Consider the following 24,289-nt stretch of genomic DNA (forward strand, 5'->3'; position numbering starts at 1 on the left):
AAAATATAAATATAAAATTAAAATACAACAGTACAGTATAAAATAAGCCGCCCTGGCCAGATAAAACCAATAATGTTAACAGTTAAAATGCCGCTTGAATAAAAAGGTCTTCGCCTGGCGCCGAAAAACAAATAACGACGGTGCCAGGCGGACCTCTCTGGGGAGCGCGTTCCATAACTTAGGCGCCACCGCGGAGAAAGCCCTCCTCCGAGTACCCACCCTCCTAATTTCTTAGGAATCAAAGAGATTCTTTGATCAAAGAGGATCAAAGAGATTTCTTAGGATATCAAAGAGAAAACCCAGGTTAACATGCCTATTCAACAGTGCATGGTCTGTGGATATGGAAAGCATATGAGGATTCCAGTCAGCCATCCAAAAGAGCAAAAAGCATCCTAGCAAAAATATTGGAGATGTGGAATTGGAGATAGGACAACAGTCCAGAGCTAGAAGAATAGCACTGAATGTCTCCTGCATAGACGTGAGCAGTGGACAGAAGACAGATCAGGATCTTTTGAATCGAGTGGTCATTTGCAGTAGACCAGCGAGGACTTCTGACTTCTCCCAGCTGTTTAGCAGCAGCAGCAGCAGCAGCAAAGGAACTCTCCCTTGCTCCAAATAATTCTGCTGAAAGTAAAAAGTTTTGGGGATAAGAGGAGTGGAGCTATATCCGGCAGGGCTGTGTACTCTGTTTAGTTCCAGTTCTCAAAACACATTTCTGGGCTCAAAATTCTTTAATTCCATGTGTATTTCTTCTAATTTATGGAACTTGAAGATTCCTGTAAAAAAAGCAACGTAGATCATACAAGCCAGAAGTTCTACTCATCACTGGCATTGGTGGTTCTGGAATGCAGGATCTGCTGAAGACAGTCATTCATATCTCTACAGATGAATGATATTTAACTTCTCTCCTGAAAAATTATGCATCTCCCTTTGTGGAAACAGCTGTCTTCTTTTTTAATTATTATTTTTTATTTTTTACTCTTACAGGGAATCGCAAGACACTCTCCAGTTTACAGTTCTCCGATGCACCTCGGTAATTTGCCTTCATGTTCCACTGGTGTTTGACATGCTCCTTGGAGGGTAAGGGTTTGGCTTCCTGATGGGTATGCACATGAGAGCACAAATAAAGTCTTCCAGGAGGTAATCTTAGCGTTATGGTACGCTTGAGAGATGTGTTAAACTAAAAAGCATGTATCTTGTCTGGGCCCTGGGGAGGATGAGGTGGTCTCTGCCAGCGACAGTCAAGGGTGGAGGTTTGCCCTGACTGTAACATTGGCATCGAGTACACAGTGTTGAGATGTTTCAGTGCAGACCCAAATGCCAGCTTGCTTCTAAATACCCCATGGCAGACAGCTGCTATTCACCTTTGTATTCTGACTCGGTCTGACTTGTTCCTGTAATGAAGAAAGAAAAAGAGTGGCCGATGTGTTAGAACATCTTAATTAGAAAACTCTTTTAAAGCTTTTTGAGGGGAGGGGTGTTTGTTTGGGGATGTGCAGATATTATTGTGAAGGGACATAAAAGAGGGTTATAAAATAATGGCCGTTTGAAAAGAGTAATCACAGATACATTTTGCTCCTCCTCCCATAATACCCTAATTCAGGTTTATCCAGTGCAGGAGACTGGTGGAAGATTCAGGACCAACAATCAGATGAACTTTTTCACTCAACTCATAGTTACAATCTACAATGATCCAAAAATCTGTATTAATGCAATATCTTTATTAGGACAAGCAGAAAAAGTGCACAATCACTTCAAAATGGCAATGTTTTCAGGACTGCCAGATCTCTTCCTCAGGCATGATGTTACAGGAAGAAGGTTGAGGGTGGAAGGAAAGGGAGTGAGGAGAAAAACTGACTTGTCCTTGACATTGTATCTGCATGATCTTAAAATGGAACAGAAAAGGAAGGCTGTGAAGACATACGACTAAGGCCCAGGGATGGTTTCAGGGGCCAATTTTCTATCCCCAGAAGCCAGCATAAGCTGCACACACACACCTCCGTTGCTAAAGTCTCTGCCAAAATTCAGTGGCAATTCAAGAGACTCCCCCTCAAACCCCCCAAATAGTTTTTCAATTTAAAACAAGGCATATCAAGAACATGCACCTTGTTTTTATGCCTAATTGCACTCCCCAGTGAGGGGTGCAAAGGATGCTACAGGGCTGCACATGACCCACAGGCTGCCTGTTGCCCCAGCCTGCTCTAGCAGGGGATGCAACAGTTTCAGGTTCTACCTGTAGTTGCTAGACCTGCCCCTAGCACTGCTGAAAAGAAGAAAGTCATGTTTTCAGCCTTTATTTTGGAAAAAAAACCCAGCTATTTATTCAGAAATGTCTCCTCCTTTGCCAAAGCACACAGGCTCCCTTAGCAATGAAAACAGAGAGAAAAATAGGCAAAACTGGAGCTGCTTTTATATTCTCAACAAAGCTGGAGATGTGCTAAGCAAGGAGTTGATATAGCCCAAATTGGGTAGTATTACCAAGCAGCTGGAGGGAATGAACCCTCAGAGTATCAAGTCCCAGCTTTGAAAACATATGGAATCACTGCAGCAAGATGGTGTTGATAGCCGCTAGCTACGATGATGATAAAACAGATGCATGGAGTCTGATCCATCCATGATAGTTAAGGAGCTCCACATTGGAAGCTGAATACTTCTGAGAAATGCCCACCATGGGCAGTCAGCCAGACTGGGAGCTATCAAAGGCACATGGACTCAGAAGGGCCCATCTCTGACAACCTCTATGACCCTACATTCACCACTGCCACTACCTGTCTTCTGGAGACCTGTGTCAGTAGAAAGCAGGCCCAGGTGGACCTTGGTCTGACCCAGCAGGGCTCTCCTGATGTTACTCAGATGTAAGCAGGAGAAGCTCAGCGCATCTGCTCAGCATTAAATGGGGCTGAATCATTCAGCAGCACTTGCAGATCGAATCCCAAATACCAAGCTTCTGCATGTCTACTCAAAAGTAAGCAAGAGCATGAGCAATGCCTCCAGAAGTAAGCAGGGGTAATCCTGCCCATGTCTATTCAGAAGTAAGCAGGCAAGGCTCAAGAGTAAGCAGGACTGAGCCAGCCAGCAACTACCTGCCATGGTGCCAGCCATTCTCAGCAGGAAAAGGGCTCTTCTTTCTGGCTAGAGGGCACAGCTTGGGGAAGAGGCTGGTAGGCTGGAGAAAGTGGCTGGAACAGTTAGACATTAATGCCTGGCTCTGAAGGGCCCTTCCTCACAGCTAGGCAACATGGAGACCAGAGAGATGTCCCTGAACACTGTCTGTGCCACAGGCAATACCCAGAAGCCCTCTCTTTGGAGTGGCTGATGGCCTCTTTTTGGTCTGAGGTAGCATGGGTGGTTGCTTCAGACAAGAGACGTCCCATGAGATCTTCTGCGGCAGAGGCCATCTCCTAACATGCCTCTCTGCACGTTGCCTGTTTCTCAGAAAGGGCTTCATCAGAGCCTGGCATTTGGCAGAAGAAGAAGTAGCAATGAAAGCAGCATGTCCAGCAGCACCAAGAATTTTGTGCCTGCCCTGGCTCTAACTACCAGATAGAGGGGATAGATGGTGGACCAGCCTTCCCCAGTAGCCATGCTATCTAGGGATGGTGGGAAAGCGGGTTGGAGAAGTTTGTGAACAAACAAAATAAGCCCAGCACCCTCATGTGTTGACTCTCCCGTAATCTTTCTGAAGGGACCAGGTTGGCTGCAGTAGAAAAGAACATAGAGTTTGGCGGAATCCAGCCAGATACATTACTCATATGCAGAGTCAAAGTCATCCAGAGCTGTTCGTATTTGTGGTCATACTGTGCTGTCATTTGCAAACCCAATGCTGTTGTTTTCCAGGGGGGCCCGAAATCATCCTTTCTTACAGCTGAGAAAAGAGCCAGGCTAAAGACAAATCCTGTTAAAGTCCGCTTTGCTGAAGAAGTCGTTGTGAATGGACATACTCAGGTCTGTGCCAGTACAGTCACCAAGCCATATAAAATAGACCCAGAACAGTAATCAAATTTTGTGTCTTCAAAATTAGCCAGAAGTCATTTATTGGGATCAGAATTAAATACAAGTGATATGGTAGGCCAGGGGTGTGAAACTTCAGAGCCAGAGGCCAAATTTGGTCATCCTGGGGCCCAAAGGCCTTCAGCCCCTCCTATCACTGGAATGCATCCCTAAAATTTCTCCAGGATCTGCACTCCTGCACTAGGCTAACTAGACTAGAAGTTCTAATTAGACCCTCAGCCAATTAACAAACCTAACTGGTTATTTCTCAGCCTTTTAACTGAGCTATATTATTATTTCAATTTAAATACATGTGCATATTGCTAAAGCTTCGAAGTGTATGCCCTTTTTTGGAATGGAAGTATGCATAATTTAAAATGTAATGAACCCATCCTTTTGACTACTATTTGTACTGTTTGTAGTTTGACTGCTGTTTGTAGTCAAAAGGAAAGGCTATCATAAGTGCTTATCTTCTGTTCCCTTTTGCAGAAAAAGAGACGTAGAGGCAAGCACTTAACCCCTTATGCTGCAATTCTTTGCCCACTTAACAGAGAGTAAGCCCAACTGAAATCAATGGGACTTGCTTCTGAGCAGGCATGCATAGGTTACATCATGAGTGTTCTTCTTTAAAAATGTTCCATGTCGTCAAAAATGGAAAGTACATTTATAATGTATTCCAATTTGTGTAGATTGCAAGCTGCTTTGGGTCCAAAGACAAAGAGGCAGAGAAACGAAGGAAGTGCAAGACCTCCCTCTTGGACATTAAGTATTTTTATGGACCAGCCTTCCCCACATGATGTATTGGACACGATGCCCACCATCTTCAGACAGATGGCTGGGATGATTGGAATTGCAGTCCAACTCACTTGGAGAGTACCAAGTTGAGAAGGCTTCCTTGGAGCATGACAGGGTTCTGTTTTTAACCCCTTCCCTTCTTGGCACATGTACAGGGGCAGATGCTGCAACCGATTGTTGCCACAGTAGGGAGGCCTATGCATGCCGCTTGCTTCTAGATCTAGCCTCCTTCCCTCTGCTCAGTCCAGGATTGTGAGCTGCTGTGTACATAGCAAAGGTGCAAGCATGACCCTGTTGTGCTCTGCGGGGGTCCCTCCGTGCTCAGTCGTGTGCCTGTGCAAGGAGGAAGCCTTCCCAGGTAATTCTCATTCATTTCCAAAACATGCATAGCAAGCTGCTCAGAAGGACCTATCACAATGGACATTTTAAATGGAACGTGGAGCGTCATTGCTAAACAAAGTTTTGTTTGGAAAAATCCCAGAAGCGCTTTCACACTGCTGAAATATGAACCCTCGCTCTGAGAGCATGAATTGTTGATGAGACCAAATGCTTTTAAACCTTAATTTTCCAGGATAAGTTTTGTTTATTGCCCTGTGGTGAAGCTAGATGTGAACACTGGGTCATCTAAGGATTTTTGCAAGGAAAACAATGCACTCTAGACCAGGCATGTTTTCTCACATCCATTGAACATGCCCTTGCACAACCAGGGTTTTGATTCTACAGAAGACATTGTTTTCCTTGCAACTGACCTATGCATTTGCCAGCTGCTTTTCTTTTTTCTGCTGGAATGCCTCAGAGCAAATTGATGTAAAAGGACAAGAGTACAAAAAATAGAATTCAGTGTCATTTGGAAATATAAATATTGAATGTGGAGTTCATATAAAATGCAACAGCAGGAAACAAACCACCACCGATATGTAGGAAATGTCCTTCTAATTGAGGAAGATAGCTCCCACCTGTCAGTGGGAAGTGTGTAAGATAGAAGTGTTGAACCATTTTCCATCTGAGGGCCAAACTCCATTGCAGAGACAGTCTTGGGGGCCACATTCCAATGGTGGGTGGGGCTGATGGGAAAAGGATGGGGACAAAAATACCAAACATAACGAGCATATTTCAGCTTAGTGCTCTTACTGCCAGTAAGTAAGCCTTAAAAAGACACATTTCAGCCCTTAGAATTGTGAGGAAAACTGCATAAAAGCCAGGAAACAAAATGATTAGAGATTGGGAAGGGGGAGTAGAGGTCATCTGGAGAATCCCAGAGGGGTGGATTTAGCTCCCAGGATTGGGATTCTGCACCTCTGCTGTAAGGAATCAGTCCAGTGCAGTCTTCCCTCACTTTGGTGCCCACAAGTTTTTTGGGACTACAGTCACTCCCAGGTCTGTTGTCTGTGTGGTTTCCATTTTAGCTCCAAGTCTAAAATCAGTCTGGTGAAGATGAGTGGTTGTGAGAATGAATGAAAAAGAAAATCAGTGGGAGGGAGAAGGGTGGAGCAACTCTATTCTGCCCTGTAGTGGTCTTTTCAAATTGTCCCTGCCCTCCACATGAACCAGGAAATGTTTGCTGAGCTAACATGTGCATGTACACCCTTTACTGTATTGCTCCCAAATAGTTCAGGATGTCGTAATTGCATCCTGCCAGTGGTTGATCATGCCTTGAGCCAGTGGTTGTGCTACATGCCCTCCAAGCAGTGGTACAGTCGAGTTAGGACTCACAGGGATGCAGCTGTAACACCATTTTATCAGAAGGAATGAAGACAATGTTTGCTGCCACCCTCACACTCCTTTCTTCCATCTGAGCATATCTGCAAACCTTGCAGTGGCTTGGGAATATGGATTTTCTTTAGCAACACTATATTTCCCCTGTTCTAGCATTTTGAAGTCACTTGGTCCTAAATGGGCAATGGACACGCATGAGGTTACCCAAGACAGTCAACTACTCTACATTAACACTGTAGACTTCCTGGCCATATGAATACCATACAAAATAAATAACCAAAGACCAGGTGGGGATGAAACTGCTAAAACTGCTAGACATGGATCAACACAGCTGCAGGAATTCTTTGATAGGCACTATCAAACTTCTCTGGAGAAAGCATGCCAAAAACAGAGTGCTCCTGCTGAGAAGCCCATCTTCTGTATTCCTACACAATGAACTTTTCCTGCTAAATGAACCCAGGGAGAGCCCCCACTTGAAGCCCTAGAGTAATAAAAGAAGATCTTAAGACAAAGGCAAACGTGCTTTTCAAATGCATGAATAACTCCCAGTTGCTATTTCTTCAAGGCATCTCTTGTTAGACTGCAGGCCATCAAATTAGTGGAATTGGGCCAAGTCTTCTGGGATTCTGGCCTCTAAAACAACAGGACAAAGCAAGACTGCATGTGCTGTTACAGACCTGATTGCTGAAACTTCAGAAAATTGCTGTGTTCTGGGGCAATAGACCACTACATACTGGATAAAGATGAGGAATCAGTGTATTTGGAAAATCCTCTTTTTCATCAGCCTAGCATGCAGTGGGCTATTGCTTTCCATGGAACATACCACTTGGTAGCAATAGAATTATGTAAATTCATTCACCCTGTTGACTAGCATGTGTATATTTTGGATGTAGCAGTCAGGAAGGCACTGTTAAAGTGAATAATATATTTAGTTGCAATATTCATATGCTGCTGTGCTCCCCTACCCAAGAGTCTCTGTGAGTTTTACACTGCAAAAACAAGCATGTTTTTTAAAGCAGTAAAAACATGAGGCAGTGTCAAACAATGAGATCACTCACTACAAGACTTGCAAGCAAATCACAAAGATCTTAGAACTTCCAAAACTGTTAGAAGCCTTGAAAGCCTTATAGGTCCCCTTAAAAACTGGCAGACTTTTTTATCTGATTCAAAAAAACTCAAAATGGGTGTCAGGCCGAAGACACTGGAGAGGTTGTTCCACGACCCAGGTTGCTACAATGGAGAAGTCCACCTCCCTAGCAGCCACTTGCTGTACTCACCTGATGGGCTGGCAGAAGGACTCTGAAAGCCAGCAAACTAAGCAACATCCACTTTGTAGGTGTAAGAATATCTCTACTAAGAATTCCCTTCGTTCAACTGTGTGCTGGCTATGATCTTCCAAGAGAACTTTTTCTGGACAGGGCTGCCTCAGAGAATACTAAAACCAAGAAATAGTGCTTGAGATATGGTAACTTTGTTTTTTCTGGTTTTCTAGGGAAGTTCTCTCTTATGCATGCCCAATGTTCTCAAGGTATACTTGGAAAACGGGCAGACAAAAGCTTTCAAGTTTGAGGCAAACACAACTGTCAAGGTACTTTTAGTTGGACTCCTGAATTTGCTCATTCTGTTATATGCTGCTTAAGTACAAGAGCGACATACTGTTGAATAGGAGGGAGTAGAAGTAGATGTCCAGATGATTTGGACCAGCTTCCAGTATTTTTGGCCATTGGCCATGCTGGCAAAGACTTCTGGGAGTTGAAGTCCAAAACACCTGGAGATCTATCTTCTGCCCATCTTTGTTGTAGAAAGTGTAGGAGCCTGGTGAACCAACCAGCATATTTCCACATTTCATTGTTGAGAAGTGTCTTGGAAACAGGATACAGAGCCTGGCAAAATTCAGCTACTCCTGGATGGGCAGCTTGTGTCATCCTTTTGGAAACCCACATAATACTCATGCCTAAGACCACAATCCAATGTACGGTTATTTGCCTTTAAGTACCAAATAAATCAATGGTGCTTCTTAAGCATGCATAGTTCTATACTAGATTGTAGTTGGTGCCTATTTATATTCTAAATTTTATGGGCATTATTTTCCCTTCAATTTAAGGTGCTTAGCGGAACCTGGAATTAGTCAATCAACTGCAACAGGCAAGCTTTAGTGCCAAGAGATGTACTGCAACCTCACACAACTTGTGTAGATTTAAATGGGCTGTGCATACAAAACATTTCTGTTGGACTGTACCCCATGGGTTGTATCTCCCTCTCATCCATTCTGCTGCCCTTGATGATGATCCAGATCTGCCATCTGAGGTGGCCACGTCACCTTGCCTCATCTTTAGGATTGCCTTCCTCTAAAATTAAGCAGTACAGGTTATGCACAAGTTGGATGTGGAGGGGACAGTTTCTCCAACAGTCACTTGATTTGTGATTTTGCAAATTTGGCAGGACATTATCCTTACTTTGAAAGAAAAGCTTTCCATTCGAAGTATTGATCATTTTGCCTTGGTCTTGGAAGAGCAGTATAACATATTGAAGATGTATCTCCTACATGAGGATGAGCGCATCGAACAGGTAAGTTTCAGTTCTTTAGGATGCTCCCATCAGTGATGGCAGTGGGCAAATGAGAAGAGCAACAGGAAATACCTTTCTGAAGAAGCGTTTCCTGTTGTTGTTTTTGTTGTTTTGGCACAAAGGTTACTCTGTCTCCTTTACCAGTCCTGCTGGCGCAAGGTTAGGGGAAGTGTACCCCCCTCCACAACACAAACAATGTTGGATTCTTCCTTCCCTCAACCAAAGCATTCATAGACAGTTGCCAGGGGTGATGGGAGCTGTTACCTAAAAATGTCTGCCTCAGAGCATAGGTTCCCCACCCTGTGAAACTGTGGGTATCTCCGCAAAATATGTGGATTGCACGTGAAGGGCATTCTGTTTGAGTGCACTGATCGCCTGCAAAGCTACTTATATGGGAACAATTTTACTGAAGCTCTCTGAAGTACCAATTTCCTCAGGATCTGCTCCTTTTCTATAAACTCCTCTCTCCTGGCAACTGCTAGCACTTCAGAACAACATGGCAACTGTGTGCTCTGTTGTTCTGAATAAAGCTATTGCGGCCACTCTCTAAGGCAGCCACCTCCAATCTGGCATGTTTCAGAAAAATTGGACTATAACTCCCCAACATCCCCAGACAGCATGGAGCCATGCCTGCTGGGGTTGATGGAAACTGTAGTCTTTCTCATGTAGAGGGCTTTGGGAGCTGCATCACAAAGTAGCCTTGTAGGAGAGCACCTAATTGTCACTTAAGTTGCTGTTTATCTAAGGGCTTTTCAGCATTGGGCATTTACTGCTTATGATCCCTCGTTCACAGAAGTTTGCGAGTGCTTGCCATGATGTTTTAATCCTCCAGGGCCTCTCCCATGTTTTCTAGGGGGGTTTTTTTTTGGGGGGGGGGCTTCTTTTAAGACTGAGGAAAGTTAGCTATTCAATTTCAAATGAGGAAAAACTAGAATGAAATTTTGGTATATTGCTTCAATGCTGCCATATTGCAGCTCTATCACCACATAATCTTGTGGGTGAATAATGGAATATGCAGATGGGGAGAACCCTGTGTGAAGGACATATTTTTCCTCCCACAAAGAAGATAGGAGAAGCCACAATAAAGGGGCAGGTTAACCACCTCATGACTGTATGTGGAATGAATACACACTGCTTTTCCTAATAAACCTCGAAGTTAGGGTTAAGCTCTAGACTGCAGTAAGGTACTTATTTGCTTCTTCATACCTTATCCTTCCCTCAGCAGACAAAAGGGAACAGCCATCTTGTTTCTGTAGCAGTGCTGAATGTTGGTGGCACATTGGCCCATTTTTGAATATATTTCCCATGCTTTTAGAGCCACCTATAAAACTAGGAGCTACCTATAATTACATGTACAGCTCAAGTAGATGAGCCTTGAGGGGCATCAATATTCCAAGATGTCCTGTGCCATATTCTTCTCAGCACTTGCTAGCCACAGCTTGCAATGTCAAGGACTATGCTGGCAGGCAGCTCAGGTACCAGGCCAGTCCTGGGAGCTGAGAGCTAAGAGCTGAGAACAAAAGAGAAGCCATGCTGGATCAGGCTGAAGGTCCATCTAGTCCAGCACTGTTGGGATTTCACTAGGAATTACATTTACTTTTCCAAGCAACCATCTTTGCAACCCTATATAGGCATTTGCTTTTTTAAAAAGGAATTACAGCAGGAGTTCTCAAGAAATATTTCTTGAGTTGGGGACCTTAATGGTTGCATGATGGTGGTAATTCTTTTTTCCCCATTTCAGGTAGTTCAGAGGAAAGAGTCTCATGATTTTCGGTGCCTTTTCAGAGTCTGCTTTATCCCCAAGGATCCACTGCATCTGTTGCAACAAGATCCAGTTGCCTTTGAGTATCTCTACTTGCAGGTGATGTGGTAATGCATCATGTGTCAGACTATAGTCGTATCAACCTTGATTGAGTCTTTAGCAACACAGAGAAACCTAAGAGGTATTCCTCAAAAGTTTTATACTTTTGCAGCAGCTTTGGTATCTTCACATCCCACTAGAAAGAAGTATTTGCACAAATAATCCATCCATGACTGTCTCACATGTGTGGCTCATAGGTTCAGTGCAAAGGGTGCTTTTCAATATTAATAAAGCATTTTTTGCATAATTGCTTGGATGTATTTTCATATTCACAACATTTGAGAACTTCAGTGTCTCCATTCAGATTGGAATTAAATTGTGATAATTTGACTTTATTTATATAACAAATGGAAAAAACCACTCAAAACATAGGTGACCTAAATCTACAAAAATACAGAAATGGAACTATAAAAGCAAGTATCTTAGGGCATAATATTTTGTATTTGCATATTCATTTGTGCGTGTTTATTCATATTTGTGTGAGGATCATCGCCTTGACATTTCAGTGTGTATATAAGAGGGACACTAGGAGGTACTGTGTCTCTCAAAGTTTGACAGTCAAAGCACTCTGCATTGAGCAAATGCCACTGCCACTAGAATAGCTGCTAGAATCCCGCTACCATCCTTTTGCAATGTAATTTTAAAATATCAGGCTGTAAAAAAGAACAACGTGTACCAAACATCCACCGAAATCAATATTCATTATGGACACTGCTAAGCACCCTGCATTTCAACAAGACCTGCTTGCCTAAATTCCTCTGGGCTATAGCCATATTTTAGGTGTTACTCATTGTTCATAACTAAAGAAGTGGGGGAAAAATACGACATCTTGCGTGGAGTCCTGTGAGCAAAAGTTCTGAGGGAGGTGGGAGGGGACACTGTTGTGAATAGGCTGAATTACATTAGCATCTCTACCTGAATGTGCATGATGTTAATTCCTAACTTCTCTGTCTTTTAAGCTTGCTGCCTGTTTTTTACTCCAGCGCATCCTGGAGGTTCATGGTGCATATAAAACACAATCAACAATAAAGCTAACATAATGAAATACTCCCTAAAAATATTGAATACAAGATATGAAAGGAACTTGGCTCCCTCTTGGCTCATTTAATGTAAGATAAGGTCCGCTGCAAAGTCCTCTTGCAGCCTTCCAGGGGAAATTAATGGAAGCTGTGCAAGGAGAGCATCACAGTCCTCCTGTGCACACCCCGTTCAACCTAATGGGGCTGGCACAGGCACCCTTCCTAGCAGAATGTAACTGTCTGTATTTTTGAAGGTTTCTAGATCATCTTTCCATGTTTAGGTCAAAGTATGCTCCAAGAGACTGAAGCAGCTTTCTCCCAGCTGCTAGAAGCCAGTGCTACAGAAAGGTATACTTGCTTGGACATGGGTCAGCCCCCCGAGAAGGGGAGCCCCATAGTGATAGGGCAACATTTAAGAACTGAAGTTGACACAGAGTCCCCATATGATGTACCTGCTGTTGGGCTGTAGCATTCAGACTTCAGGTGGGGGCTGAGTATTTCCCGACATGTAGTGTTCCATTTACCTACAACACTGTCAAGTTTAGCTGAGAGTATTTTCCTTGACATGCTGGTTATGCCTGGGGAGCAGAACCTATAAACCTTCTGACATTTCAGAAGGGCTGGGAAAGTTGTGGCTCTCCAGAGGTTCCAGCCCTCAGCACAGGCTCTATGGGCATAGTAGGCCAAACCCTCTGCCTCCAGTCTAAAATGTGAACAGCCCAGCAATGGAGATTGCGCATGGGATTTCTGATCTTCTGTTTACCCTCTGCACACTGCAGCTCTGGCTTTATGTGTCAGCCACACAAAGAAAAACTTGTCTGTGGAAGCAGAGCTGCTTTTGCATATGCATGTATCCTCTAGATTTCCCATGTTATCTCATGTGGCTGAATACTACTCCACTGGAAAGCATTTTTTATGTAATGATTTGCAAATCCTGTGGGTGATATTTGATCTATGAGGCTCATTCACTGAAGGAAGTCACACAACTCAGTATATGGCCATCCATCTGAGGCTGAGCAGAAAAGATTACTTGTGGGGAATGGGTGGGAATATCTTGGTGCAGATTAGCGGTGGGCAGGATTCAGGAGTGTAGGAATTACTTGGTTGATAACTAGAACCCTAAGATTCACGAGCCAGAGGTGAGTGCAAAAGATACACATTTAGAATTAAAAGATTCTCCACCCAGGAATTTGTTCTGAATCAGGACTGAACTGAATTTACAGTCCTGTATAAAAACCCCCTCCTAGGTACCCCATACTTTCTTCATTTCAGTAATATAGTTTTGGATGATAGGGCAAGAGTAGAATCCTTTGGTTGCTGCTGGCATCAAACAGTTGGGAGTGACAACTCCTTGCCGATCTTCCAGCTAGCCACCGGGCTACCACAACTGCCTTCTACCCAGACTTGGTGCAAAGGGAAATCTGCTTCTCTCCACTAACTAACCTGGCTCTGTCAATTTCAGAGCTGCAGTGATGTGCTGCAGGAGAGATTTGCTGTCGAGATGAAGTGCAGCGTCGCTTTGCGCTTGGCTGCGCTGCACATCCAAGAACGAATCATCACTTGTGCTCAGCCACAGAAAGTCTCCCTCAAGTATATAGAGTAAGTGAAAATGTGTCTCTTTGTAAACTCCACTACTTTTTTTAATTCCTCAGTCTGTGTCTTGAAAAAAGGAAGAAAGAAAAGACTTGCTCAGGTGACTGTCATGTGCCCAGTTGCCCTTTTAAGGATACCTCATATTTATTGTGCATTCCCCATGTGAAGGGTACTTCCGTGTAGAAAATAACATGAAACCCACTCATGGATTGGTTCTGCTAACCCACTCATGGATTGTCACACAGGTTGCATGTGTGTAACACAAGCGTGTGGTGATGAGTAACATCTTAGGACTAGTTCCAGGGAGATCCAGGTGAAAAGTTCCACCTGGCTGAAACAGTTACTGGTTTCCCTTGAGCCTAATCCTAGTCTGCATCAGCCACTGTCTCTCAGTGCAACCTACTTCACAGAGTTGTTGTGAGCAGGTGTTGTCCCAGGCACTAAGAAGATTTATTTATTTATGGAAGATGCAGGACTGAGACCCACAAATCATAGAAAATGCAAAAAAATGCATTGGCTAGTGTTTGTCTATGCAGTAAAGTCTGTATGCATGCCTGACCATCTTTAAATGTTTATTTGTAAAAGGGGATGCATGGGCATTTGATTTCAGGAAAAAATGTTAAGGCAGAAAGATTGAAGGAGCAGGGAGCAACAGGAGATGAAGCACATGTGGGCAAAAAATAACTGATCCAGGGGGCTTCAATGTGAGAAAGATCCTCTGGGTTTCTGCAATTTTATTTCAGCAAGTGCCCATGGACAGCAGTGTAGTGGACAGCTGGCCTTGCCAAGATTTGGGGCTCCAGATGAAAGAGTCAGTCCTCCAGTTTTAATGGGCCATCCCCTGACATTGGCACTGGTTGTCAGGATAAGATGGGAGCTCCCCATAGATGCCGCCCAGAGCTTTTATAGAAAGGGTGGGATACCAAATGTAAGACTGGGTAACCAAAGCTGCTTGTGGCTAATTGTGGGAATGAAATATATCACTGATTGCACAGCATGACAGTTTCCATGTTAATTTTGTGTGCATTGAGTTCGAATACAAGCATCAGTGCTAAGTAAAATCTAGCTTAGTAACATACACATCTCAATATGCATTAAAGTGGATGATCTGCACGCATGGGCACAGGTGTCTTCTCATTACTCCCCAAACATCTAGGGCAGCGCTGGCACTGATGTATTGTCAATTGCCAGAACTGTGCACCTTGAAGGTATTGCTGGGCCACCAAATGTCCTTGAGCATCATTTTCCTCAACAAGGCTGTGTGTTTTACACCCAGCCACATTCACATTCCATTACCTGCAGAGACATGATTACAAAGGCCTTGATAAAAATAGTGATAAAATGACCCAGGTTTGGGCAAGCAAGCTGCAGTTCTCTGCTTGCAGTTTTTGCCATCGGCGTTACATTTGTTTTCACAGGGACTAGCCACAAACACAATCTATTGTTTTAGGGCCCTTCTAGATCGCAACTTCCCCAGGAAGTGTCCTAAGTGAAGCATTATGATGAGGTATTACAATTAGCCTCTCTTTTTCTTCAAGAAGATCAAAGTGCTAGCTAATGATTCTTGGGTGATTATTCATCCATCACAACAGCCTGGTGAGGTGGGTTTAGGCTGAGAGAGAGTGGTTGGCCAAAGATCACTCAGTCAGCTGCAAAGCTCTGCTCATGCTGGTCTTGCCCAACGGTATAATCGCCACTCTACTATACTGGTCCTCACTAAAGACTCGCCAGTGTGGGGTCTTGTGCTGCCATTGCTGGTTTAGAATCGCAGGTGCTCTGCCACTTCTGCCGCCTCTTCTGGAACAGGACTTGCCGGCTGTCAGGAGGAATATGGATAAGCCGACTCACAAAGTTTTCTGTTTACAGAAGAAGTGGAAGCTTTTTATCAAGGACAGAAAAAAATCAATTGGGGCCCATTGACTGTGCTTAATTAATGGTATTACAGTTCTCAATAGTATTATGACTATTGTAAGCATTCATAATAAGCATTGTAAATGTCTAGAATGACAATGCTGGGTGTCACTATCACCTGAATCTCTGGATAGTCAATTATCCAGATAATTGACTATCCAGTCAATCACGAACAATCATATGCCTACCACCTCCCTAGGCAGGTGAAGCCAGCATACCTATTCTTTCTTTCAAGAACATTTCCACCAGAAGAGAAAAGGCTTGGAGCACCTTCCTGCCGTGATGCTTCACCAAGCACTCTCCTTGGACTGGCTCTCCTTCTCTCAGGAAAGGCCTGGAGGGTGGAGGACACTGCTGCTGCTTGTCCGCCCTTCCCTCATGGGGACAACACTCCATGGAACTACCCAGAGGATGGATGAGATTAAGTGGCAGGAATCTTCTGGTTGAGGGTTCCCCACCCTTAATCTAAAGCAGAACCTCTTTTGGTCAGAGGCTGAACTCCATTTCAGAGAAGCTCTTGGAGGTAGCCTTCCAGTGGCAGGTAGGGCTGAAGGCAACAAGGACAGGACAACCAATGTCAGCATCTTTAACTCAAAGCAGTTACTGGTAGCCATTAAGCCTGTGGAGGGGCATTCCCACCTTTAAGCATGGGGTGGGGGTAGAAATCTGCACAAAAGCAGGAAATCACCAGACAATCAGTGGTGGAGGGAAATGGGGAAGGGCTGGGGGAAGGAGCAGAGTGCCACCTGACAAACTACAGTGAGTTGGATTGGGATGCCAGGTGGGCCAGCAGTACAAGACAGTGGATCTGTAACCCCTGATCTAATCCTATCCCATCCCACCCCAAGAGAGAACACTCTGATCCCAGGAGATTCAGGTTCACCTTCAGCCAGCTCACAGCTCTCATTGTCCCATTTTGTTTCCAGTTCAGAGCAACAAACCGCATTTCATAATCGATCAGCACAGTCTGGTCCTACCAATTCAGAATATATCCATAGTGCTTTCAAGAAGATGAACATTCTTTTGTCAAAAAAGCTGATTTCTATTGGCGTCACTTGGGGGGGATGACAGTGATAAATTTGTCTACAGTAATTAGATGGTAAATTCCCACCGTATAAGGAAGAAGATGTGTTGTACCAGTACAAAGGAATTAAGCACTTTGACCATAAGGAGCTGCCTATAAATTGTTGATCCACCCAACCCAGAATTGTCTACTTTAACTAGCAGAAACTTGCCAAAGCCTCAGGTGTGCATTTCCCTAAGCTCCTTCAGATTTAAGGTGCCAAGGATTGCATCTGGGATCTTAAAGCCATGGTCTTGATGGTCAAAGTTGATGGGACATGTAGTCCAGTACATCTGGACAGAACCAGGTTGTGGAAGGCTGATTCAGGTAATCTATCTCTGTTATCTCTCCCTCACTAAACCTTAGTATGCATTTCAGTCACATTACATTTGCCACATCCCTTCTGTCTCACATACCTGGAAAAGCATTTTTATGCCTTTAAAATTTTGCCATCAATAATACTGCTACAAACTTTGTATAGAAGATTATATCTCTTTTCTTTTTATCAATTTTCATATATGCCCACAATATAACCTCTGGATCCAAAGTCAAAGACACTCCCCCAAACCTGATACATCATCCTGAAATTCCTGTTCCAAACCCTCACAATGACTGAGTGATCACTTTTGGTCCAAGGATTTTTTCAGGGATAGCATCTCAATTTTACCCTTCTTTTTTTGTTACAGGAAGGACTGGGGAATAGAAAACTTTATCTCTCCAACTTTACTCCGAAATATGAGGGGCAAAGATATCAAAAAGGCCATTAGCTTTCACATGAAGAGGAATCAGCTTTTGCTGGATCCGAGACAAAAGGTAGTGTCTTTATCACAACTGTGAAAGGTCACCTTGCTGAGAAACTCTCCAGCGGGTTAAGTTGCCCTGATACACTGGGCTAGCTTGATATTTCTGAATGAACCTATTCCATGATCTTAGCCAGTACTCCATAGTAGCCCGGTAACAGCTGCACCATTCATTCTAAATAATGGGCTAACAGACAAGAAATCGTGTGGCCATTTATTTGGGAGGTGAATGTTAAACTCTGTTGTCTACGAGGTGGGTCATTCATTAGGCTCTTGAAGAGATATAGACTGAAGGTTCCATGCAGAAGCAGTGGCTGCTCACTGGCTTCAAGGCAGCTGTCACAGGCCCCCACAGCTGGGGCGCCATCTCCAGCTTTCTTTGGCCCGTGCCCCTTCCTGGCAAGGCAAGAGACCATGTCAATGCATCGTTTTCAGATTCCCACAATTTTTTGCTCTGAACTGCAAGGAAGCCATAAGATCGGCCATTTTGCTTGCTCCTTCTCTGATGGCAGCTGCTTTTCCTCCTCCTGAATGCCCATATGTCAGAAAGCACAAGGAACAAAAGCACCCAAGGAAAAAGTGATGACTGTTGTTCCTCTAAGAAGAAATAGCTGGCCTGCTGTGACAGCAAGTGGGCCGTAGCATTTTGTCCTTGCTCAGTTGAGAGGGCTGGAAGGAGGTGCTTATAGGAGTGGCTGTTGCAGCAAAATGTGCATGTGCGTTCGTGTGTGCGTGTGTGTGTGTCCCCATACTGTGCATAGTGAATATGCCCAAGCTTCTAGTATATATGATGGTGAATATTTGCTTGTGCCCAGAGATAATCAGATACCACCTTTTCTTCTGTATATCAAGTTTTGGGGGTCTCCTTTTTCATTGTATGTTAACTTGGGAGTATATTATGGAATGATTTGGTTGGTACCTGCCTTTGTACCAAGAAAAAGGGCACTCAAGGCACCTTTGAGATAGTTGCATGGACATGCATTGAATGTGATCCGTTCAGAAGCAGGAGTGTTTCACAGGAGCTGCGGCATCCCATTCTGCAAGGTTAGCTCCTTCTGTTCCAGGCTGTCACATAATAACTGGAACATTTGTCCCAGACACTACTCCCACATCCCACTGCTATCCCTAAGTCTTGCCATATCTCAGGCCAGGATCTTCTTTCAACCTGAAGACTGCATTGCAGTGGAGGGCAAGACTGAAAGAAAAGAGATGGAGCTGAAATCCCAGCACAGTTTTGCTTAAAACTGCTAAAGCCAATAACTAAACTTAGTGGTTGTTGTGATGTGCCATCAAATCAACTCTGACTTATGATGATCCTATGTATAAAATCTCTCCACAATGTCCTAGCCATTTTCATCCCTGATCAATGGTTGTAAATTCAGGGTTGTGGCTTTCTTTATGGAGTCAATCCATCTCATATTTGGCTTTCCATTTCTTTTCCTGCCTTCTCGTGATTGCCTCTCATAAACCTTAGGAGAAGCATTTCAAATGTTTAGAATGGTGGGAGGGGGTAATGCCAAAAAGCCAGGAACCTACACAGCGATCTATGGTTACAATAAAGAGAGGGGCAGATGAAGGGGGCATGCCAGTGGGAAACCAGATCCCCGGATGTGAGTTTCCACACCCCTGCTGTATCAAAACAGTGGAGGTCATCAGTCCTATCCAGTCAGATGCAGCCCAAATGTTAGCAAAGCACTGGGATTCCGATGCCCTCCCCAAGCTCCTCAATAAGTCCAAGAGCTGCTTCACTAGTTTTACACCTTCCTCTCAACAATTGCAGCACCTCCTCTCTGCAGCACAGGTGCGTCTTTGTTACCTGCAGATTCTTGGAGACCTGAAACTCTATGGAGGAAAGATCTTTAATGCCACTCTCATGGTAAGCTTCCTTGTTTTCAGATTCTGATTATATGAACCTTCCTGGTATTTTCTCTTATTTTTTACTATGACTATTGACAGTCTTCTTCAACTGACTCCACATTCTGAATACATTGAATACATGTCTATGTCTTCCTGTATAGCTGTACAATGAGCTAGCATGTTGAGTCACCTTTGCTAAGTTGGAAAGGTGTGGGCCTGCAGCTGGATGGGTGACCACATGTGGAAGCAGAGCAGGGGGTTGGACTTGATAGCCATATAGGTCCCTTCCAACTCTACTTCTCTTCTATTTGATTTCCAACATGTGTGTCACTTATGATTTGTGAGATGTTCCTCTGAGTCTTCAGGAATTCTGCAAAGCAAGGAATACAGAACAGCCCAGTAGAAGGAATATGGTTTGCTAATGCAAACTCTGCTTAATATCACGTAATACATAAACTATGTAAACAATATTCAGAACAATAAAACAGCATATACTACAGCAAAAAAGGACTTTAGATACCAAAAATAAGTTGTTAGTCTGCTTATTAAATCATTTAAAAATATCTGGGAAACTGACTTTGTCTTGGCACTGAAAATAATATGAAGTTGACAGCAGACATGATTCTATGGGGAAGATACTGCACAGTTTGGGCGGCACCTCAAATAAGGCCCTGACCGTTCTTGTCACAAAATGTGACACCTGGTACTGGAGAAGAGCCTCCATTTGGATGCAGTGGATTTTTCTTCTCATTTTACCTGTAACCACTGTGGGGTAGGTTTATTCTGCATAAAGGATTTTGTTAGTTTCCTGTTCTTCATGTCATAAAATGCCTTTGTCAAAATCACTCAGCCTTGGTTGGCAGTCATTTGCACTTTCCTTTAGAACATGAGACAAGGCAGTCTTTCCCGGGGGATAGTTGACCAGGAGCCTAAATAAAATCCAGTCTCGATTTCCAGGATTAGACAGAGCCAAGATGCAACCAGATGCACAATGCTGCAACAACCCATTGTGTGGAAGCAAACCAACACTACTCTCCTCCCTCCAACTGCTGAGGCCCCCATCCCTGCCTTCTCAGTCTCACTCACCATCTGGGACATGAGTTTTTACTAGGCATTTCCTGTGCATCTTCACCATTGTAAGGGCTAAACCAAGCTTAAAAAATAAAAAATGAAGAACAGCTGGAGATCTCAGGGACCCAAAATTTCTGATCAGTTTAATAAACGGAACTATGAAAAATGGTGTGCTCCTACACATAGCTGTACATTCCCAATTCATTCAAACCTGGAAACTATGATTAATAAGTTCAGAACAAGGCAGGATATGAAGCCATTTGGGCTTATTTCAATGTCGTTAATCATAGTTTCTTGATTCGGACAAAACAGGGAACCGTAAATAAGTGAAGATTTCCAGGCTTATTTGCCAACCCATGTGAAGAAAGGAACGAAATGGTTACAGGTACACAAGTCATGTTCCTGTCTTGGCTAACAGCCAGTAAGGAGCAATTAGAGCATCCCTCGGCTGCTTGGACCAGAGAACAAGACTGACCCGGAAGTTCTTGGATGGACCAGAGGGTGCAACCTGACCTTACCTGTCCTTTTGCTGCAAGGAGGCTTCCTAGGTGCTGTAGCTAGGATTCCAGTAGTCCCCATCTTTTGCCAAAGTTAATTAGTAGCTCCGACTAGTGTCCTGACATCCTCTGGTGGTCAATATAAAGCTATGATGTCCTGGCACTCGGCATCCTCTCTTGAGCTGCTTCTCCCAAAATGCCTTCCTGGGCTCCAGAGGAACCCCTCTGCATGCTAGTTTCCACACATTACCCTGATTGTTTCTCCGTGTGTTGTGGGGCTTTCCTGCTTCCTCTTCAATAGAATCAGAATATGAGAAAATGCTCCTGCTAGGAGACATACTCACTCCAGAATAGAAACAGAGAAACAGAGTGAGTCAGAAGGGGTCTCCTGGGCCATCTAGTCTGACCCCAGGCTCCAGCTGGCTCTGCTCATGACATGCCTACCATGTGCATGTCCAGCCTATCCTTGAACACCATATTGCTCATCACATGATGAACATGCATGCATGAGCTCATCATTGGTAAAGTATTCTAAGCTGCTGTTTAAGCCATTTTTTCCTTTGTAGCTGCAGGATAGAGAATCGTGTGTTGCCCTCCTGGTAGGAGCCAAATATGGAATCAGTCAGGTTGTTAATAACAAACTAAACATCATAACCATCTTAGCAGAATTTGCTAACATCAGCAGACTGGAACTTACAGAAGAATCGGACAAAGTGAGCATGGTAAAAATCTACCTGCAAGATATAAAGGTAATTATGACTTTAACCATTCTTCAAGGTAATAATGGATCTGAGATCCATTTTGTAATGCTCACTTATATGCTTTAATGGTAAACAGAAAAATACCAACTTATACCATGTGGGATCAATGGTCCATATCCCCCAGTACTGCCATCATTTCTCCTGGACCAGTGCTAACTTGCAGTGCTGGGCCCCTTCACATTGACACAGTGGGGCTTGTCTGTTCTGAATAACTGGAGGATTGGTTGGTGTCCTTTAGTTTCTTTTGATCTTTTGTTTAAAGCTGCTTACATTTCTGGCTACCTGATTTGTATGATTGCCAAATACGATAGTATGGGACATAGATAGCTTAACCAAGCATTGGCATTGTTGGTAGAGGCTGTTGGGAACTGTAGTCCCACGCATCTAGAAGGCACCAGGTTGGGGAAGGCTGTTCTCCAAAGATCCACTCTGTGACTAAGTCAGCAACTCACTGCTCAAGATTGGTGTTGGTTCCATTCCTGACTGGCTCCAGCAAAATCTCATAACTCCTTACAGGCCCAAAATGCCCCACATAAACACAGGGAATATAGCAGCAAAATCATTGTCCAGCTTGAACTACAACTTAGGTATCAGGCCTATAGCCCAAGCCAGGGTCCACTGGCTCTCTGGGCCAAAGAAATCTCTCTCTTTACCTCCATCCATGCTTGGGAAGAAACAAGGAAGCCAAATCCCATTGATCTTACTGGCAGCCTCTTTCAGCCTAGCTGGAAGCAACAACCCAGGACCAAACCAGCCGTGATGTTAAATGCATCTTTGCATTGAATATGCAGGTTTTAAAAAATGAAGGTAGATCAACTGGGAGGGGGCTAATTATGATCACAATCCAGGTAGACAGAGAAAAATTAACCCCTTTTCTCTTGTTGAACTCCTGTTTCCAGATCTAACCCAAAGAATTGATCAGTTAGGGTAGATAGATGTTTAGGTAGACCAGCCTTCTCCAACTTGGTGACCTTCAGACATGCTGGACTATAGCTTCCTACATTCCCCAGCATATGTAGAAGGCAGCAGGTTAGACAAAACTACTGTGGATGTTCAGATCGTTTCAGCCTGCGTTCTTCTCCCCTCCTTCAAAGGTGCTGACCCTGCTACTAGAATCCAACAGCGCCAAAGATATGGCTTGCCTCATCAGTGGCTACTACCGGATGTTTGTAGATTCAAGCAGCTCCATATATTTCTGGGGGGAAAGGGAGCCCCAAATGCACCGCTTCTCTGCTGAGGAAGGTATGACATAAGCTGCCCTAAACAACCAAAGGGCTGCGTGGAATTTTACTGGCGAAGTGAAAAGTGGCCATGGCTTCTGTCAGTGGGAATATGTGCAAGGCAAAGCATTGTTTGCTGCAGTGGTGTCCCCAAGTACAGTATTCTCCCCTCCCTCAAGAAAGTGACTGGCACCATTCTCTGTCTCTCTTTCTTGATTCTTTTTCCAAATACAAAGGCAGACTAACGTACAAACAAAGAGAAAGCATACCACTGCATGCATCCAGAATCTGCCTTCTGCAATAGGAACAGACCTTCTGTGAGAGGAATGATTTCCACTTGCAAAAGGTTCCCTGGGTTAATTTCAGGGGATCCCCCTCTTCCACATAACTCTGCTCCCCCCATTCAGCAAGGTCTACTGACTCTCTATGTAGCATTTGCAGCAGCTGTCAGGGTGGGGGGCTGCTGTGGGAAGGAAAGGGTAAGGGGATCCACTTCTGCAGTATACTTGATCCTGCTTAAATCTGTATCCAACCCCATCAGATGTAAATCTGGTTATTGAAAGAAGGTATTGCATTTAACATGGTGTTATTTCTTCTTCTACCTGCAAAATTATGGGTGGGATCCATTGGCTGCTTGGAGATTTTTCTTGTATCAAAATCAGAGCTAATGCAGTGTCATGGTTGGAAGGAGAATTTTGTGTTCTACTTCTCTCTTGGCCATGAAGATCACTGGATGAATTCAGATACTGACTCTGACTTTAGTCTACTTTACAGGGCTCTTGTGAATCTAAATGAAGAGAAGGAGGGCCATGTAAACCACCTTAGATTGCTTTCAAGCAGGAAAAGGATTTGATAAAGTAGTAATGATTTCAATTTCACTCTTCGCTAATTTAATTCACTAGGTCAATTTTTCTGCCATGCTTATTTGGCACAACTCCATGCAGCAGGAGCTCAGTATTAAATGTTTGCAGTCTTCTGGCTTTTAACTATTATCCCACTAGCTTCCTTCAGTTTGAACACAATTCCATGCTTAGATGACACTTTTGCATATAGTTCTTCCCATATTGTTAACAGAACCAGCGGTGGTGATAGACTGTTTGGGCATCATTGTCTGCTGTTCCTGAAAATGCTGTGTTCTAAAACCACTAATGCCACAGGACAAGACACCCCCACCAAATGTATAAACATCTCAACTTTACCATGCATGTGAGAGAAATTAAAATGGTGATTCAGGTGAAATGTCTCTCATGCAAAGCCCTGTATCCTTGATGGCCTCCTTTTTGAGGGGAGACCTGCGTTCAGTTGTGGCCTAATCACTATCTTTAGTACTCAGTGGTGGGAGCTGAGAACGGACTGCTCCAGCCTCCCTAGGCCTGCCCCTTCATGTGTTCTGTTTCCTGGTTAGATACAAAGCAGTAGACTCGTAGAAGGTAGAACCCTGCACCTGCATAGCTGTGTGTAGGGCAGAAGTTCACCCCCCTGACCTGAGAAGCCCCTGTGGCCGTTGTAACTCTCCAGCAATAGGAAAATAGCATTCTGCCTATGCTCAGAGCCACCCTTTTCCACA

The 24,289-nt window shown here is 43.9% G+C and overlaps 1 protein-coding gene across 16 annotated transcripts in view; it reads left to right on the plus strand.

The window, feature by feature from the left end:
- FRMPD1 (FERM and PDZ domain containing 1) overlaps positions 1-24,289 on the plus strand; it is a 74,452-nt gene that overhangs the window by 43,732 nt on the left and 6,431 nt on the right. For 12 of the 16 annotated variants that reach the window (XM_044439496.1, XM_044439498.1, XM_044439500.1 and 9 more), the window contains 10 exons: positions 988-1,033; positions 3,838-3,945; positions 7,994-8,089; positions 8,944-9,069; positions 10,811-10,930; positions 13,412-13,548; positions 17,203-17,329; positions 19,097-19,192; positions 21,308-21,490; positions 22,597-22,744. In XM_044439496.1, coding sequence (XP_044295431.1) covers positions 988-1,033; positions 3,838-3,945; positions 7,994-8,089; positions 8,944-9,069; positions 10,811-10,930; positions 13,412-13,548; positions 17,203-17,329; positions 19,097-19,192; positions 21,308-21,490; positions 22,597-22,744 — 1,187 coding nt within the window. Of the gene's footprint in view, positions 1-987; positions 1,141-3,837; positions 3,946-7,993; positions 8,090-8,943; positions 9,070-10,810; positions 12,298-13,411; positions 13,549-17,202; positions 17,330-19,096; positions 19,193-21,307; positions 21,491-22,596; positions 22,745-24,289 lie in introns of those variants that run through there. The other 4 variants (XM_044439508.1, XM_044439507.1, XM_044439512.1 and 1 more) reach the window with 3 other exon arrangements.

Source organism: Varanus komodoensis, unplaced genomic scaffold (genome assembly GCF_004798865.1).
Source record: "Varanus komodoensis strain SLA01 unplaced genomic scaffold, ASM479886v1 scaffold35, whole genome shotgun sequence".
NCBI lineage: Eukaryota > Metazoa > Chordata > Lepidosauria > Squamata > Varanidae > Varanus > Varanus komodoensis.